Raw genomic sequence first — 17,639 nt, 5'->3', positions numbered from 1 at the left:
GTTTGAATAAAAAAATTTCAAATTCAAAAACTATAGTTTTAGTCTTAGATAGAATTTAAAACGAAAGTTTTGCAAATTAAAAGGTATAAAGCTGTGTATCAAAGATATTATAACCCCCATGACCCTCCCATTGTATCCGCCACTGAAAATGCACTGAAAACAAGATTAAAAAGAAGTCATAAGTAAGGAGTTGAAATTATAGACAATTTATTGTTCAACAGCAAGTCAGATAATGTCCTTACAATTTATTGTTCTTAAAATGAGTTAAACTACATTTTTGCAGTTAATGTTTTAAATATATTTTAAAAATCATAAAACTTAAAACAGTGCAAAAGTGAACTTTTACATTATTCAAATAACTTACTTGAACTCATTTTATTACAAAAATGAGGCTTTCATTGCTTATGCAAAATAATACTTCAGTTTTGAGTGGAAAAAATATTTCCTGGAATTTTAAAAACATTGAAGACACATAAATAAACTTTAGAAAACTTGTTTACACTTGAATGTAATATTTTTAAAAACCATAGCGCACTTTCAAGAACAAATATTTAAAAATGAACCATTATTATAAAATGGTAGTTTTCCTTAGATATCTATTTACAGTAAATTCTATTTAAGAGCTACAGGTAAACGCCTACAATTATGTAATTGTAATGGTACACTCCTTTCGATTGTGTTGCAATTACACAAGACTATTGCACTTAAGGAACATAAATCATAAAAAAAGAAGATCATTGTAGTCGATAGAAAACTTATTTACAAGGGGAAACAAAAAATTCGATACTTTATGCCAACAGAACACAAATTAAATATTTTATTAATTTTTCAGAAAGTAGGAAATGTTTAATGTTACAACCTTACTAAATTACAATTCACTTTAGCAAAACATACCAATAAAATATTCTGTTCTGCTTCATTAGTTGTTTTTGAATAAAATATAAATCCATTTGTCAACAAAATAAATATGCCTACGACTTAAAATACCAAATATACAACTAATATATTTCTTTTATAACAGTTGATATGTAAGCAGCATCACTCTTATCAGCCTGAGCATTATTGAGGAAGTTTTCTCCTCCTTTCCATCAGTTAAGTCTCCAGAATGATAAAATATCTTGTTTCCAAGGCAATGTGGCTACACATCTGCCTTCAGTTGGTTGTCATTCAGAACTATTTTCTCCCCTGGTTTGAAAGCTGGCATGCCCAAGTAAGGACAACTGGCACAACGAAATGCATCTCCAAGGTAACACTGCAGAAAGAAGAATAAAGGACAAACATTTATATTAAAATGTTTTTGAAAGATTTAAAAAAGTTTATTATCTACTTTTTTATCAGCACAATAGGGCAACAAAAGTTAAGGCAGTGGTAAGGTAGCTGAAAGGGTAGGGTAACAGCACCAGTAACAGAAAATGGTCCAATAACAGAGAGTCACAAGTTTGGATTTAAATATTAAGAATTTTAGGCGGGTATAACTGATGTTGCTGCGACCCATGAATACGGTGATGCAACAAGTATTATCAGAGTGAATTTTATCAGCCTGAAGGCAGTGCTGGAAGGTTATGAACAGAACACCGCAAGGTTTGCCTGTGTTTCATGACTTTAATAAGGTTTTAGATCTAAAAATGAAGAACTTTTTACATTTTGAAGAGAAAAGGAGAATTTTGTCCATTACTCACCCTTTTCTCATTTTATCAGTTACTGGATATCATCAGAATTGATGGTGGGGGTCGGACAATTTTTCGAAATTGAGGAAATAAAAATAGAGATAACTAATTCAGAGAATCCAGAAGCAGCCAAATGTTAGATGAGATGTAGTTGCATGAGAAAAATAGTTTTAAAAGTCTAAATACAACAAAGTGCTCAGAAAATTGAGTTAACCTGAGAGCGATGTCTTAAGCATGTCAGTTACTTGTGCCATTACCCTGACCAAAGTTTTATTGAACCTTTAAAATATTTATGCAGATGCATTAACTGTTTTTGTTTCTTTTTTTTTTAGATGAAATTGCTCTAGATTCCTTTTTCTAGATGATTTGTTGCTCACTATACAAATACACATAGCATGCCATGTTGTAGCTTTCAAAATTTAAACTAAAACTCTGATCAGATAATTACACACATCTTTGTCATATTTTGTTGTATGTATAAAGCACAAAACAGTAAAAGATGAGCAATTGTTTGATGCAGACATACAGATCATAGTGTAAAAGTTCAATTGTATTTTTTATGCTTCAAAAATGAAACTTGTAGGATTTTTTTACATGCATAAATGAAATTTTTAAGAATGTTCCTAAAGATAGGTTTAAAAAATATGTTTTGCATCTACTTTCAAAAATGTTAAATGCTAAAATAATGAAATACATACATTGCCACAAGAAGATGTTGCTGATCGATTTTTTTCAATTCTCTCAGATTCTTCTTGTTCTAATTCTTCAGCTAACCCACAGGTGCAATTTTTACAAGCCTTTCTTTGTTTGGTAGTTGCACAGACTAAAATTATAAAACATTAATTTTTACCAAAATTACTTCAATGAGACAATCAGTAAGTCTTATTTGCTTGAAAATATTTATTTACTTTCATACTTTCTGCACTCAACAAATTAATTAACCAACAAAATAAATTCATTTTCTTTACATATTTAATAAATTAAATCAATAGATCCGTAGCCACTTACAGGCTGAAAATAATATTTTCAAAGGTAAACGAACATGGTCACAAATGATTTGGCGCCTCAGAACAATGTAAACTAAAGCAGGTTTCTACTTACTAGGATTACATAAGCATATGAAACACACTAATTTTTACTTCCTTTTACAAAAAAGGAAGTATTATATTCGGGAAAAAAATTTCACGTAAAAATCAACTTTAATTTCCAATTTGCTCACCCCCAAATGAATGTTGAGTTTTTTTTTCGACTCGACCACACGTGGATAAGTGCAAAAGAATGTGTAGACAGGCAAAATATCCATTTTGACAATTCCCGAGTTAATTACAACGAGTTTTCTCATGACGTCTGTATGTAGCTATGTGCGTATGTATGTTGCATAACTCGAGAACGGTATGTTGGAGATTTTTTTTTTTAAATCCGGTTTTTTGGAAACTGCTGGTGATATTTAGAGAGTAAACTATTGTATTCCATTAAAATTGCCAATAATGGGAAAATGACATTAAACTGGAGTAAAAGGAAGTCATGTGATGCACACAGCTCTTTTTTTTCGTTTTTCATTACAGAGTGGAGAAAAAAAGCACTTGATCGTATGAAAGTGATACACATGGCCACATTTCTCTACATCCAGCAAAAACACAAAGAGCAGAAATTCATAAAAATAAAACAATAAAAAATGATTTTATTTTAAATAGACCTGAAAATTAGACGACTGATTTCAAAATTGTGCAAAAAAAATTAAACTTTTTCTCACTTTGTTTTCAACTTAAACTTCATTGTAAAATAATTCTCAAAGTTTTTTCTGTGTATAAATATTTTTGATGCACATGTTTAACCTTGTTCTATACTTCAGATACAAAACTTGTCACTTCATAAAAATAAGTGCTAAAACCACTCTAAGCAATGGAAAAAGAAAACTTCGATTTTTTTTAAAATGTCCCCATTTGGAAACACTGGAATAACATGAAGTTTTATACTACAGCTCTTAACAGATTCTGCTTGAAACTCTTCTGCTGCAACTTAGTACTTTTGCAAAAATACTAGATATAATTTAAACTGTTGGAGAGATTCAAGTCAACTTAAAACTATAAATGGTTGAAAATGAATAAAAACAAAGAAAAAAATCAATGCTCATACTACATGTTTAGATTTATCCAAAACTGCATAAAGTTTCAGATAACTAAAGGTAAAACCCCGGAAAAATTAATAATTTGTAACTACAAACAATAACTTGAAATTAAAAAAAAAAAAAAAAAACTATAGAGATAAAAAGATATTAGTGGAGAATTATTGTTTCTATTTATCAATTTTTTTTTCGGCCAATTTGCTACTTCCATATGTAGAGGTTCGACTGTGTTTACTTTTCTTCATTTCCTCGAGTTAAAATGTACTTAATGTAATTTATCAAACTTAAATAAATAAAAAGAGGAACTTTTTTACAGTTAACTATAACAACAAATTCAATGAAAAAAAAATAGTACAACTCTTGTAACAAAACACATATCTGTCGTGCTGAATGCATTTTTTTTAACGAGACAGTTTTAATTTTTCAGTTCCTCAAATTTTTCATTTATTTCTTTTTCTATTTGTTTTATTTGGGGCCAAGGGTGCCCATATGCAAAATTTTAAGGGGGGGGGGGCTCAAAAATTTCTCCATAATTCTGCAGTATATTTTCCCCATGGAAACCAATTTCAGAACAGATTAGAGATTAAAATTTGACATTTTTAATAACTTATTCATTAATGGCTGGAAAAGAAATTTTTACACATTTTTGCAAAGAAAAAAGCACTGAAAGCAAGAAAGTTCTCATTTCCAAGGAGGGGGTATCAAGCCCCCCTATATGGGTGCCCTTGTTTGAGGCTCTTTTTCTCAGCAGACTTCATCAAACTATTTGCTTGACTATAAAATGTTATATCTCTCAACACTTCTGCTTTTCTAAAAGTTCATAGGCAGTTTTAAAAGTGAAAAAATATCAGGCTCGAAACACTTTTTGTCTCTTCAAATTTAAGTTCATCACTTATCTGTTTTTTTTTTCTTGTAACAGTATCATTTTCTTTATTTTTATTTTCATTTTCCAAGTGTTCCATAAATTTTTGTTTTGATTTTACAACTGAGGATAAGTATTCTTTGGTAGTTTTAACATTTAGTAAACCCCCACAGAATGTGAAATTTATTGTTTTGCGAGCAATGTATGATTCTTCTTTGAAGTTTTCAATTTTCAAGGTCAATACAAAATTCGACAAGAACCACATCAGGTGTTTTCCCCAATTACGTGTTTTAGGGTTGCTTCCTGTAACAGTTCACACAATCCTATGCTTCATTTTGCAAAATTATTGATTTTTTGGCAAGAAGCAAAAAAATATTTTGTAAAAAAAAGTGGCATTGGGGTTTTAACAATTGGGGGGGGGGGACAGGGAATAACACATGATTACAGCAAAAATAAAGGACTTTCAGAACAAACTAAAGAGCAAAGCACTGTAAAAAAAATTTAAAAAAATCAAGCGTTTCAGCTTTAAAGGATAAAGTGCTTTAAAGGACCCATGGGAACCCTGTAAGCTATTTCGACAATCGTACCTTTCAAAGAACTAGGATCAGGTTTTTTCAGATCATTTTCATCAAGTAGCTCATCTTCATCAATTAATTCTACATTTTCGTCAAGTGTATCATCAGCAGATAGCATCCAAATTTTTGCAGTATTTGGATCAGTTTTAGCAGAATCTGCAAAACATGAAAATTACTGCAATCTAAATAAAAAACGGCACATTTGGAAATTAAAATATATGAAGCAATTTTATAACAAATCTGCCAACATCTACTGGGAAAAAATCTAGTAAATGATTACAACACACAGAAATTGTGCATTTTTCTTTATTACTTAGGGAAGAATAGGGATTTTTTTCTGCTATCCTTCAAAATAGAACAAATGCCAGTTCTTTCCCCCCTAATGCTGAGACGTTAGATTTTGAACAATGGGGGATAGCAAAGAAGGGGGGCAAGCCAGGGTCCACACTCTGGGCAGTAACGTTTAAGGGCTGCAAATTCAAGAGTGATTTCCGAGCAGTTTCAAAAGAGGGTTATGATCCCCTTAACGAGAATAATGAGAAACCAAAAATGCATTTTTAGGTTTATAATTTCGGACAATTTAGAGAGGAGAGTCCAAGATAACTAAACTCCTTCCTAATGTCACCAAAAATAACTTGGAATTGAATAGAAAATGGCTTTTTTTGCTTAAATTTTAAAGTTTCCAATAGAAAAAATTTCTCAGCATCCCTAGTCTAATGTCACTAAGAATAGCTTTAAAATGTGTCTTTATGAGGGATGGTTCTGAAATCAGATGCTTTTTCCTCAGAATAATCAACGAAAATTTAAAAATGGGAACTTAATGCAAGAAAAAAGTCTGTGGACCCTCTACCCTAATTCTAACCTGACCAGATGCAGATAAAAAATGCATGAAAAGGCCTTCAATTTCAAAATCATTTCCGATGTAGAGTCACTTCCTCATTTTTTAATGCCTCAACTATGTAGCCCAAAAATATATTTTAAAAACTTGAAACCAAAAACCATTCTGAGGACAGCCCCTAAACTCGCACCTTTCTCCTAAAGTCATCAAATATAGCCCAAAATGCATTTTTAAAACTTGAAAATTGCAAGGAAGGGCGACCAATTTACACCTTTTCTCATTACTTAAAATAGCCTAAAATTGCATCTTAAAGATTTCAATTTCAAATATTTTTTTGGGCAAGGTCCTTGAATCTTCCCTCCCTTTACTTAATAATTTCAAAGATAGAGTAGAATAACACATTAAAACTTGGAATTCAAAAATTTCTGGGGAAGACACTGGAACACCACACCCTTTTAACACCATCATTGATTTTTTTTGCATTTCCATCATTTTCCTTGGAAGAGCCTCAAAAACCGAATTTAACCTTTATTATAGATAGCCTAAAATTAATTTCAGCTTTGAAGAAAACTTAGGGATGAATTCCTTAACACCCCTTTCCTCCAATTGTAACCAAACAAAGTCTGAAGTCATATTTTTATGATGTGAATTTCGAAAACTTTCGGAAGGAAAGCTGCCTGGCTTCACTTTTTTAGTAAGAGTGCAATTGCTTTTTTCAGACTTCAAGTAAAAACATTTCCAGAGAAGGTCCTCAAAGTCAACAAGGAGAGTCTAAAGTTACATTTTGATGACTTGATATCGAAATATTCCCAGCGAGACTTCCCCAGACCTTTTACTTCACCAAACAGCATAGAATTTCATTTTTGAGAATTTTCTGCAGTAAGGCTTTAAAAACCCTGGACTCTCAAAGACAGCGTTAAATGGATTTCGTCTCAAAGATAATTTTGGGTGGGAATTGTTTCTTCTGTCATTACCAAACAAAGCCTAAAATTACGTTTTTATGTAGAGCGTGACTTCAATGTCAAAAATTTTCCAGCAGAGAGCCACGAGACACTGAGTTTCCCTCCCTCCCCTACTGTCAACAAAGATTGACAACATTATTGTGTTTTTAAAAGTTAAAGATTCGAAAAGTTTCTAAAAAAAAGCCCTCAAACTTTCCCAGTTTCCTCAACTTGAGGGAAGATTGTTGAAAATTATATTTTACAACTTCAAATTTGACAAATTCCCAGAGGACCCCCCCCCCAGTCCCTATTATCACAGATAGCCTAAAATTGAGTTCAATTTTAAAAAGCAACAAAGTAATTTTTGTTATCTTAACCCATTTTAGAAGGTCAAATTACGCCTATGATTTCAAATAAACAGATATCATAAACTCAAATTTTAAAATGTATGAAGTTCCTTCTTTAAAACAATTTTTGGAATTGTAGATGTAAGAAAATTATTTTAAATTTCAGTTTTAATAAAATATATTTCCTCAGAGTCAAGAGAAGAGGCAGCAATTTTCTTTGTGTAGCATTTTGTTTGCTAACATTTTAACATGAAATAGACTATTAGGCTTTTTTTAAATTTCAAATTTAAACTGAATGGTTTTAAATTATAGTATCAATTTGATATTCATTTGTCGAATTAAGTATTCTTCAAAATGCTTGGAAGAGTATATTCAATGGAATTCCGAACAATATCAAAGTTATTTTTCTTTCATTGTGGAATCTATACAGCTTTAATGGCCTAATTTAGCTCTCTAGAACAAAGAAGTACTCAACTTTTGTACTTACATTATTCCCAAGTGAACATAAAACATCACCACAGATTCAAACTTAAATCTAAAATAAATCGACTATCAGCATTATCATCTCATTCACAACATACATAATAAACTGATGAAGAATTCAACATATACAGGATAAAAATTATTTCCTTTTTGATTATTGATAAGTTTTACATGCAGGAGAAGTAAATTTAACTTTTCAAAAAACTTCAATTAAAAAGGTATACATTTTGAGACATGAAAACAAATCATCATTTATATCAAAAAATTTAGCATTTTTAGGGGCTTAACAAAACGTTTAAGAATTTACTTATAAAGCTTCAAGTTATGTTGAATTGGCTATATGCATTTTACTGTATACACTAGAACTTCGTTTTACACGGGTTTATTTCACGTGGTTTCGATTACACGCGGTTTAAGTTTTGACACCTTTATTTTATTTTATGCGGATGAATTTTGGTTTTATGTGGATGCGGCAATGCAAACAGATAAAATTTCCCCCTTTTTCAAAATCCAAACTCCTAAAGAGTGCAGATTACACATAATAGACTGCATTTTGGCGTCCTAATAATCGAGTTTGGGTCACTGGAGACATTTTGTGCGATTGATTCCAGAGCTCTTTCCAGAAGTAAAGTTATTAAACTCATGCAGTTCAGAACTCACTGGAAGAAGAGCTTTTAGAAGTGACAAAGGAGGACAAAACCAACGAGGATACCAACATTGATGACACACAACCAAAAACTTTCATTGAAAATTTTGAGCTATTCCTAGACAATAGAAATGATCTTTCTGATTTGTTAGTAAAGGAAGATTCTATGATGGAAATGACGCAAGTGATCATGGGTGTGTTAATGCTCCGCAAAGAAGTACAGAGAAAAATTCTTAATGATTGCCATAAGACTTATATTAGCCAGTTCCTATTTATAAACAGAACATAAAATTATTTTATATTTTCTTTATGCATGTTGTGAATAGAAATCGATATAAGTACACATTAAATTTATTATACAATTAGTCATCACTAGAATGAAGTATTTTTTTATCTACGGAATGTAACCCCTATTTTAACACTACTATTACGTCTCAATTTATGCGGTTTCAGTTTACTCGGCATTTCCGTGGAACGAAACCCCCGCGTAAAACGAAGATCTACTGTATTTCAAATATAGCAAGATTAGTTAGTAATGTAGAATACTGTTGGCCTTGCTCAAAGGAATACCTGTGGTTCAACACAAATTATTCAGTTAGCAAGGATTTTTATTATGAGGGGAAATATTGTCTACCATACCAATTAAACTTGTCTCAAAATGTAAATATGCATATCTATTTAAAATAAGTGATGGTTAGTGGACAAACATTTTATAAATAAATTCATAATCAAGAAAATAATGTAAGGATTAAAAACATATTTCATAAATACATATAAAAGTGGCAAAAATGCAAGTAACTTGAATTACAAAATCTTTTTATTTTTGGCACCACTATTCACTACATTTTTAAAAATATTTGCAAAAGTCAAAGTTTTATGCAATTAACCTGGGAAATTATTTGATTAAATGGAACTATTTTAACATTGTGTTGCTGGGATTCCATATCATTTTATTCTTCCAAGCAGTGTATTTGTTGATTCATTATCTGATTATGAGAAGAATTAAATTATGTACATGCAGATTATTTTTAAATTATACTAGTTTTACAGAATAGGTTATGCTCGGATTTATATGGTCCATTAGCCTTAACTGAACTAGAAGTAAGAAATTGGCTAAAAGTGTCACACAAATATCATATAAACTTCCAAAATCTCAACAAACAAAAAACATGAGTGAGGACTACATAAATATGATTTTTTGTACCTCTTTTGGCAAATGATAAAAGCATAGAAGATCCTACTTCAAAATTTGGCTTTGTAGCTCTTACTTCTATCAATGAAACTTCACTTTCTTTATGAGTAAAATTTGTGTCATATTCTTCAACATTAGATTTGCTAATGGGTTTTATTTCAGGCTAAAAAACAGAGAAAAAGTTAAGCAAAAAGCATAAAAATATCCCATTTCAGTCAATAGCTAGTGAAGTACGTGATATAACCATACTTTTTTGCTAATCCTCGCTTCATTTTATCAAGATTATAAACAATCGCTATTGTTTTCCATAGATCTAAAAAAGGGTAGGGCACTTTTTCTGATAAAAGGGTATTCCTTCAACTAAAAGGACACTTTCTTAAAGGAATATGGTAGTAAAAAAGTACTATAAGTTTTGTAGGAGAATTTTCCCTGCCCATTTTAGTGGAAAAGGGAAATGAGGGAGATACATTTCAATGTCCATGCTAGAGTGAATTTCAACCTTTCAAGCAAGAGAGTTTGATTTTGGATAAGTGTTGATAAATTTTGAAGGGGCAAGGAAAGTGCATTGAGAAAGCAAAAAAAAAAAAAAAAGGGGGGGGAGGGGGTAGGTCACATTGAAGTTGTTTAAAAGGGGGCAGGGCGCAGAGCCTTCATAAAAATGTTTGGGGGAAACACTAAATCACTTATCACTAAAACTACAAACATTCCTAAATTTTACCAACATTTTAAATGCTAAAGAACCATCAACATTATATTGGCATTTACATGTTTTTGAAGGCTTGTATTTATGCTACACAAAGGAGGTTTAATAAAAATACTGCATTTCAAAAAAAAAAAAAAAAGAAAGAGGTCAACAATGAATCTGAAACTTAATATCCCCAAAAGTAAGTAACAATCAATAAATAGTGATCAAAAACGCTTTGACGCACAAAATTAGTAGATTCCTGCATACACGTGTTTCAAGGTTTCAGAGAACCTCTTTTTCAATGCAAATAGTGAGCTTTTGGATGAAAAGACATCCAGTAAAAGCAGCGAGAAACAACAGTAGACAGTTTAAATAGCAAATTAACAAAATAAACAAGATAAAATGAAACTGAGAGCTGAAATTTATTACATGCTTCCCTTCACGAGAAAACTGTTAAGCAAAATAAAGTTCATCAACAATCCCATAATAATCAATTCTGCTGACAAAATGAAACCGCTAAAAAATAAATTAGTAACAAATTTATGTTATGGGGAGACAGTAAAACAAATTGCTAAATATTTGTAAAATAAAACAAGAAATGGAAGTGTAAAGACAAATAAAAGTAATTAAGAAGGACAGAACAATAACACTTGTATGACTAAAACCATAGTAGTGCAAAGAACAAGTGTGGGGGGACAATTATACGAAGGGAAGCCAAATTGCAGAAAAATACCGAATTGCTTAAGATCACTTACTACATTATAACCATTCTCCAGAATGCGGAAAGACTCTCAAAACTCAAGATCTGAAACATGATCTGGGCATTTTTGGATAATATCATAAGAATTAAAATCAAAGGAGTGATTTGATTCCCAGCAATGTTGAGCAATACTAAACCTGTTCCACTGTTGTTTTTTCACATAATTTTTATGCTCATTTAAGCAAAATTTCAAACAACAACAGCTCTGTCCAACATAGGAAAGGCTGCAATTGCCTGTTTGGTGATAGTTTGATAGTTGAAATTTTAACCCTAACTCCAGTGAATTAACCTTAAACTCCAGTAGATAGCGTTAATTGTTGACCACTTTTTCGTTTTTACCAGTCTTACCAGTAAAACAGTTAAGTTACAGGATCCAGTTCAGCCTTGTCAAAATAAAGCATTTTCCTGCATGTCAAACTTTGCCAGAAAATATTATCAAATTATCATGCTATAGCGCGAGTTTCATTGTTGGTGACGTCAGAGCGTTACTCGATCAGTGATATTCGCTATTATATACATGAGGATACTTTTTAAAACTTTTTTGTGAAAAGAAATATTTACTAAAAAATTGGAATCTAGATTGAATGTTTTTTCGACATTTTTTTAATACATGATGCAATACTAATTAAAAATGAAACATGTCTAACATAGTGTGCTTCTTTACATTCTTCATTCTTTGTAAAACAAGTAAAAATCAGCTTAGTCTAATAGTACGTTTTTTACCTTCCAGACACAAATGATCTTTACCAAACCACTTGACTGTGCAAGAGATTTTTCCAACCACCCTTCCACTCGGGATCCGTAAGTAATGAATGGTTTTTAACACTGCTGTGGGAAGGTAAATGGTAGTTTGTGCAAATTTTAAATTTATTTGCATTTTTGTCATCTTTTGTATTTTAGCTTTAATGCACAAACTTATTTATTCGGTTTCTGCTGAATAAAAAGCACGGAAAAAAACATCAAATTCCAACATTTCAATATTGTTAGTACAGAATCCAAAACACATTCCTTCAAATGTCGCAAAAACTCTTTTCTGCAGATATTGCTCTTTACCTTCCTATGCAGAATGATTTTTTTAGTGGTGCTGTAGTTCTCATAAGTCAAAAGTTATGACAATGATTTAAAAAAAGAAAAAATAATAAGTAGTGAAAATATTTTAATAAAATGTCAAAAATATATCACCTGGCTAATGTTGATGAATCCCGAGAATTTCAAAGCAGATGCAAGCTTAGAGGCTGTTCGAAGGTTTGGTACATTATCTGTGGAAAAAGTTAAAGAAAGAACCATGAATATGCTTTTCATAAAGATTAAAAAGTACAAAAATACGCATTTATTACTTTACAAAACTTGCAATCAAACTCAAGTAAAATAAAAAGGTAACAATGAATACATCATAGCACATGATTAAAGATGTGGCTCAAGATGCATGTAAAATATTAAAGATTATTTTACAAAAAGTTGGGAACATAATGAAAGATCAAGGGTGGAAAATGCTTTTGGTAGTCTGTGGCACGTAGCAGAAAATTTATTATAGCTACTTCTCTTTTACTATTCACTTTTTTTTTTAACCAAAAAAAAAAAAGCAACAAATTAGCTTTTAAATTACAACTAAAACATAAAAATAATTAACAAAAGTGAACATAACTAATTAATGGCATTAACATCAATTGTATAAGTAAGTGACAGATACTTTTACATAGGAGAAAAGTTACATTGAAAGTACAGCACTAATCAGTGATGACAACCTTTGTGCGATTGAAAAAAAAAAAAAATAAAATAATAATAACAGCTAAGTTATCAAACTTCTTTTCCAAGAAATATAGCACATATTTAACTTTATAATAATTGTAGTTCATTATACAAGTAGTAAATTGTAAAATTTTAGTTACACCTTTTTTGAAATATTAACACCACTGCTAGAAGTACACACTTCAAATTATTCTAAATATTTGTATAGCTCTTTCCAATCTGAAATTAAAATATAATTGCAGCCATTTGTAGTACAGTATTGAAAGCAAAATTTACATTGCACAACTCTTAATAATTTGCCTGTAATTAGTTTTATTTATTTATTTATTATTATTACTTGTTTTGTTTCTCAATTTAAAAAATAGGTACATTCTGATTCAGTAAATTTGTTTCGCACTCTTGGCTTCCTTAAGAGGTTTTCCATCTCCAGCTCAGTCACTTTCCTAAGCCGGGCTGATGAGTGCTAATAAGCACGAAACTGCAGTCCTCAGCTGGAAATGACTGAGCTGGCGGTGTATTTCACGTACATTCTGATTGTTTTAAATAAATTTGTACTTAATGTGGATTATCTAATTTGAGTTTTTCAATTATCCAGGCAAAAAAAAAAAAAACATAGATGACTATTAATTAGTAATACTAGTTCCAAGTTTTTTTTTTTTTTTTTAAATTTTAAAAGCATGCATCTCATACTTCTTTCCTGAATTACTTACCTGGGATTTTTAATCCTTTTATATACTGTTCAAAAATTTTAGTTACATCTTAACAAACATGGTCACCATTAAATTATTCCCCTTTTCAAAATATTTGTTAGAAATTGCTACAGATTTGGAAAAAAAAAAAAAAAAAAAATCAATTACCAAACCAAACAATGTTGTCTCATTGATGTCACATCTAATTTAATGCAGTTACAATTGTGAAACACTATCATAAAAATGCTTGCATTTTAATGAAAGAGGTTTTTAAATGTTTTTTCAGAAGTAATTTACGCATAATTTGTTAAGAAAAGTTTTTTTTACTTTTGCATGATTTATATGATTAAAGTACTAAACATAAATTTCCTTAGTAAAGCCCTTCAAATTTACAGGATTTATTTTTACTAAGTACCCCAGCTTTCAGATTGAAAATTTTAAGATCAAAGCTTTAACACTATCAGTGCAAATTTTCCTTCAGGAAATTCAACTTCTAAAGCATGATTTTTAAGATTGGTTTTTATTGGTGTTGGCAATTAGATTGGTTTTTATCTTTACATTTTTAAAATAATTTTACACAAATCTAATGGAAAAAATCTACATACAAACCTTGTGTTGATACTGATTCTCTAATCACAACTGTTCCTCCTGGCTTCAAAACACGAGCAATTTCAGCAAATATTTCAGCAGGATGAAATGTTTGGGTTGGTGTTAAAGTTCCACAATAAATCACGTCAAATGAAGAACTAGCATGATCAGCTTCAAAATAAATAAGAAAATGCAGATTCACAGTAATAAATATTTATAATTACATTTTCAGTCAAAAAAAGATTGGTTCTTGCGAGCACGGCAACAATTGTTGTTTAATCATCAAAATATTAGGATTGTAAATGAAATATAAAAAAATATGACTGACCAAACAGTTCACAAATTAGGAAAAGAAGAAAAACAATACATGAAATATCACAACATTTTTTTACATAAATTAAATCTTTATTTACCTTACAAAATTTTCTAACTTAACTCATACAAATAATGAGAAAAAAAAAAGAAGAAAAGATTATGATAACATCTAACAAAATAATGGTCTAAAAAACTTTACTAATACAGTGCCCGCCACTAATAAAATCACTGGATTATAAAATCAGCCGCTTTATAAAATCAAATCTGAAAGAACAGAATCATTACTATATCAAAATATGTTAGAATTATCCTTTAATAAAATCATCGTCGCCATTTTATAAAATCAAACTTTCGGAGAGCATATACTAATTCTTCTCTGAATAGAACCAGGATTTTATTTTTTTCTTTCAAGATTTAAAATAGTGCAACGCTAATAAAATAACAAATTCACATAAACAAAAACGAAAAAAAAAAAGGTGAAGGTTATACGTTTTTTTTCTTGGAGAGTTGAATGAAAAAAAAAAAAGAAGAAGAAGAATGAAGCAGTCACAAGAGAACTGTTTCAGAGCCATATATTTAGTTGGTGCTGCCTGTTTCCTCTTCGCAGATCTGTTTCGCCTTGTAGCCTGACCACTGAGTTTCAATCAGTTCGTGCACATTCAGCTATCTACAGGGGTTGACAGTTCATTTTTACAATTAAGTTAAAATTGTTAGCTAGCAAGTCGTGATGACTTGAGTGTGAAAGATTAATCCGAAATTTTGAATAAGTATGACAAGTTTCCTAAACGTAGTTAGTGTGATGCTGCAATTATATTAGGAATTTCTCAATCTTTACTTTCAAATTCTCTTACTCAAACAACAATAAGTCAATATTTTAAGACCCTTGTGAAATTTTTAAAATGTACCTTATGTAAGTTAAAATATACACTGTATATTGCAACTGAACTAAAATAATACAATACAACTAGACTAAAAATAAAATACAACTAATCGTTATTTATTCCTTTTTTAGAGTATTTATACTTGAAAACCTTATATTTTTTTTCAGTGCATGAGTGCCGGTTTATAAAATCAGCCACTTTATTAAATCAATTGTCCTCAGAACGAATGTGATTTTAATAAGCGGCGGGCACTGTAATAAAGCTGAAAGTCTCTGTCTGGATCTCTGCCTGTCAGGATCTCCGTGACGCGCATAGCGTCTAGACCGTTTGGCCGATTTTCATGAAATTTGGCACAGAATTAGTTTGTAGCATGGGGGTGTGCACCTTGAAGCAATTTTTCAAAAATTCGATTTTGTTCTTTTTCTATTCCAATTTAGGAATATTTTCCCGAACAAAATTATCATAAGATGGATGAGTAAATTACAAAGTTATCATAATGTAGAACCGTAACATGGGCAAGCTAATTGGCAAGAAATTCATCATATATTATTTGTAAATATACAGGCAAACCAAAAGACCTTTTAATTTTCTACTACGGGCAAAACCGTGCGGGTGCCACTATTTAATAATAAATAAATAAATGCAAACAAATAAAAAGTGGAAAATTATGAATTTGGGAAAGGATCTCTGCAAGGAAATATTTTTCTCCCAAAATTACTTACATCACAGGATGCCAAATTTGAAACAATTTTTTTTATTTTAGAAAGAATACAATCAAATATATTTGATTAGATAATTTGACTCAAATTGATGAATTTTGATTTTAAAAGAAGTTTTTCTTGACATTCAGAATCAATTTGAAAAAAAAAAAAAAAATCAAACACTTGTTTAAAGAACAATTATTTTTTTTTAGCTTGGTAATTGCATTGCATAGATAAATTTGATTTAAAAAAAAGAAAGAAAGAAAAAAGAAAAAAAGAAGAAGAAAAAAACCCCACCAACAACAGTTCCACCTAATATTATAAAATCAATAAGGCATAGACAATCTGTATTATACCAGAGAGGTCTAGTAAAGGAATAAAAGATTAAAGGACATTTATACACGGGTGGATTATTGAAATTAAAAAGTGTGGGACAGCATATGGCTTTCCCCTTTGACTACGCAACTGAATCCTAAAATATAAGCTTCTGCTATATTGGCATAAAAACACCGATACAACAACCTACAAATTGCAATATAAAAATATATTTTTAAAATTATATTTTTGGGCTACTAAATTTTCATTGTTGGTCTCTATCCTAAAAGAATGAACTAAGTAAAAGTAAATAAATACAAGTGATGATGTTTAAGGAAACAAAGCTTTGAAATTTTTTCTTACACACAACTAAACGTTCCAAATTTTCAACAGCCACCAGTCCTTTGTCTCCAACTGCTTTTTGAAGCTCTTCAACAACTTCCATCAAATGGCCTTGTTTGACAAACGTTCCCCATAACAGCAATATCTTTTGGCCAGATGTAGGTATAGAACTCATACTGAAAATTAAAAAATCAAACATGAAAAAATGCACTTCAGTAAACAGAATTTTTTTTTTTTAACTAACAAAAGCTGCCTATTTATATTTTTGCATGGATAACAAGTGGAAGAAATTTAAGACAAATGATAAGAAGCCCTCACGTTTTTTTTTCTATTACAGTAAAATTAAGTGCTTGGTCAATTACTTTATTTTCTTATCATCCAAAAATTATTTTTAACTGTTTAGTTCATTTTGCTACTAAAGTGTGTTATTTTAGTTTTTTAAACTATTATTTCTGATAATGGAATGCATTAGAGACGTACCGAGTAGCACTTTGGCCAAGTCGCCGAGTACCGAGTTACCGAGTACTCGGCCTTTCACCACTCGGCCGAGTTACCAAGTACCAATTATGTTTCAAGAACCACCGACACACATGTGATGAATTTTGAACTTATTGGAATAGTAGTATAGACCTCCTGGTCCATATAATAGTTTTTAAAACTAAATTCCTGCTGAAATTTAATTACACATTACATAAACAATTTTGTTTGTGCCAAAAATTTTACAAAAAAATTATTTTTAAAATTAAAAATAAATAAATAAAAGGTATGATTAATCAAGTTGGAATTAAAACAAATAACAATAAAATCCCTCTAATGCGGACACTAACAGGACAATTTTTTTGTCCGCAGGACAGGGGTTTAATAATGTTATTTTCATTGGAACTGGGGAATTAAAAATTGTCCGCATAAGAGGGGTGTCCGCCTTTGAAGGGTGTCTG

At 30.5% G+C, this 17,639-nt stretch overlaps 1 protein-coding gene across 1 annotated transcript; it reads right to left on the bottom strand.

The window, feature by feature from the left end:
- Positions 1-203: 203 nt before the first annotated feature.
- Positions 204-16,876, bottom strand: LOC129220150 (anamorsin homolog). Its single transcript, XM_054854505.1, has 7 exons — positions 16,723-16,876; positions 14,169-14,318; positions 12,304-12,380; positions 9,689-9,839; positions 5,242-5,385; positions 2,366-2,490; positions 204-1,252 (listed from the first exon to the last, which is right to left on the bottom strand). The coding sequence occupies exons 1-7, from the start codon at positions 16,874-16,876 to the stop codon at positions 1,139-1,141; spliced, it is 915 nt and encodes a 304-aa protein (XP_054710480.1). The 3' UTR covers positions 204-1,138.
- Between the last annotated feature and the right edge of the window lie 763 nt (positions 16,877-17,639).

Source organism: Uloborus diversus, chromosome 4 (genome assembly GCF_026930045.1).
Source record: "Uloborus diversus isolate 005 chromosome 4, Udiv.v.3.1, whole genome shotgun sequence".
Classification (NCBI taxonomy): domain Eukaryota; kingdom Metazoa; phylum Arthropoda; class Arachnida; order Araneae; family Uloboridae; genus Uloborus; species Uloborus diversus.
This window is presented reverse-complemented; position numbering and strand designations above follow the sequence as displayed.

What these genes read in the sequence shown, in the direction of transcription:
- LOC129220150 (XM_054854505.1), bottom strand. Translation starts at nt 16,876, where the DNA reads ATGAGTTCTATACCTACATCTGGCCAAAAGATATTGCTGTTATGGGGA. An exon ending in TTTGGAACGTTTAGTTGTGT is followed by an intron (nt 14,319 to 16,722) that starts GTAAGAAAAAAT and finishes TTTATTTTGAAG; the next exon opens with CTGATCATGCTAGTTCTTCA. An exon ending in GATTCATCAACATTAGCCAG is followed by an intron (nt 9,840 to 12,303) that starts GTGATATATTTT and finishes TCTGTTTTTTAG; the next exon opens with CCTGAAATAAAACCCATTAG.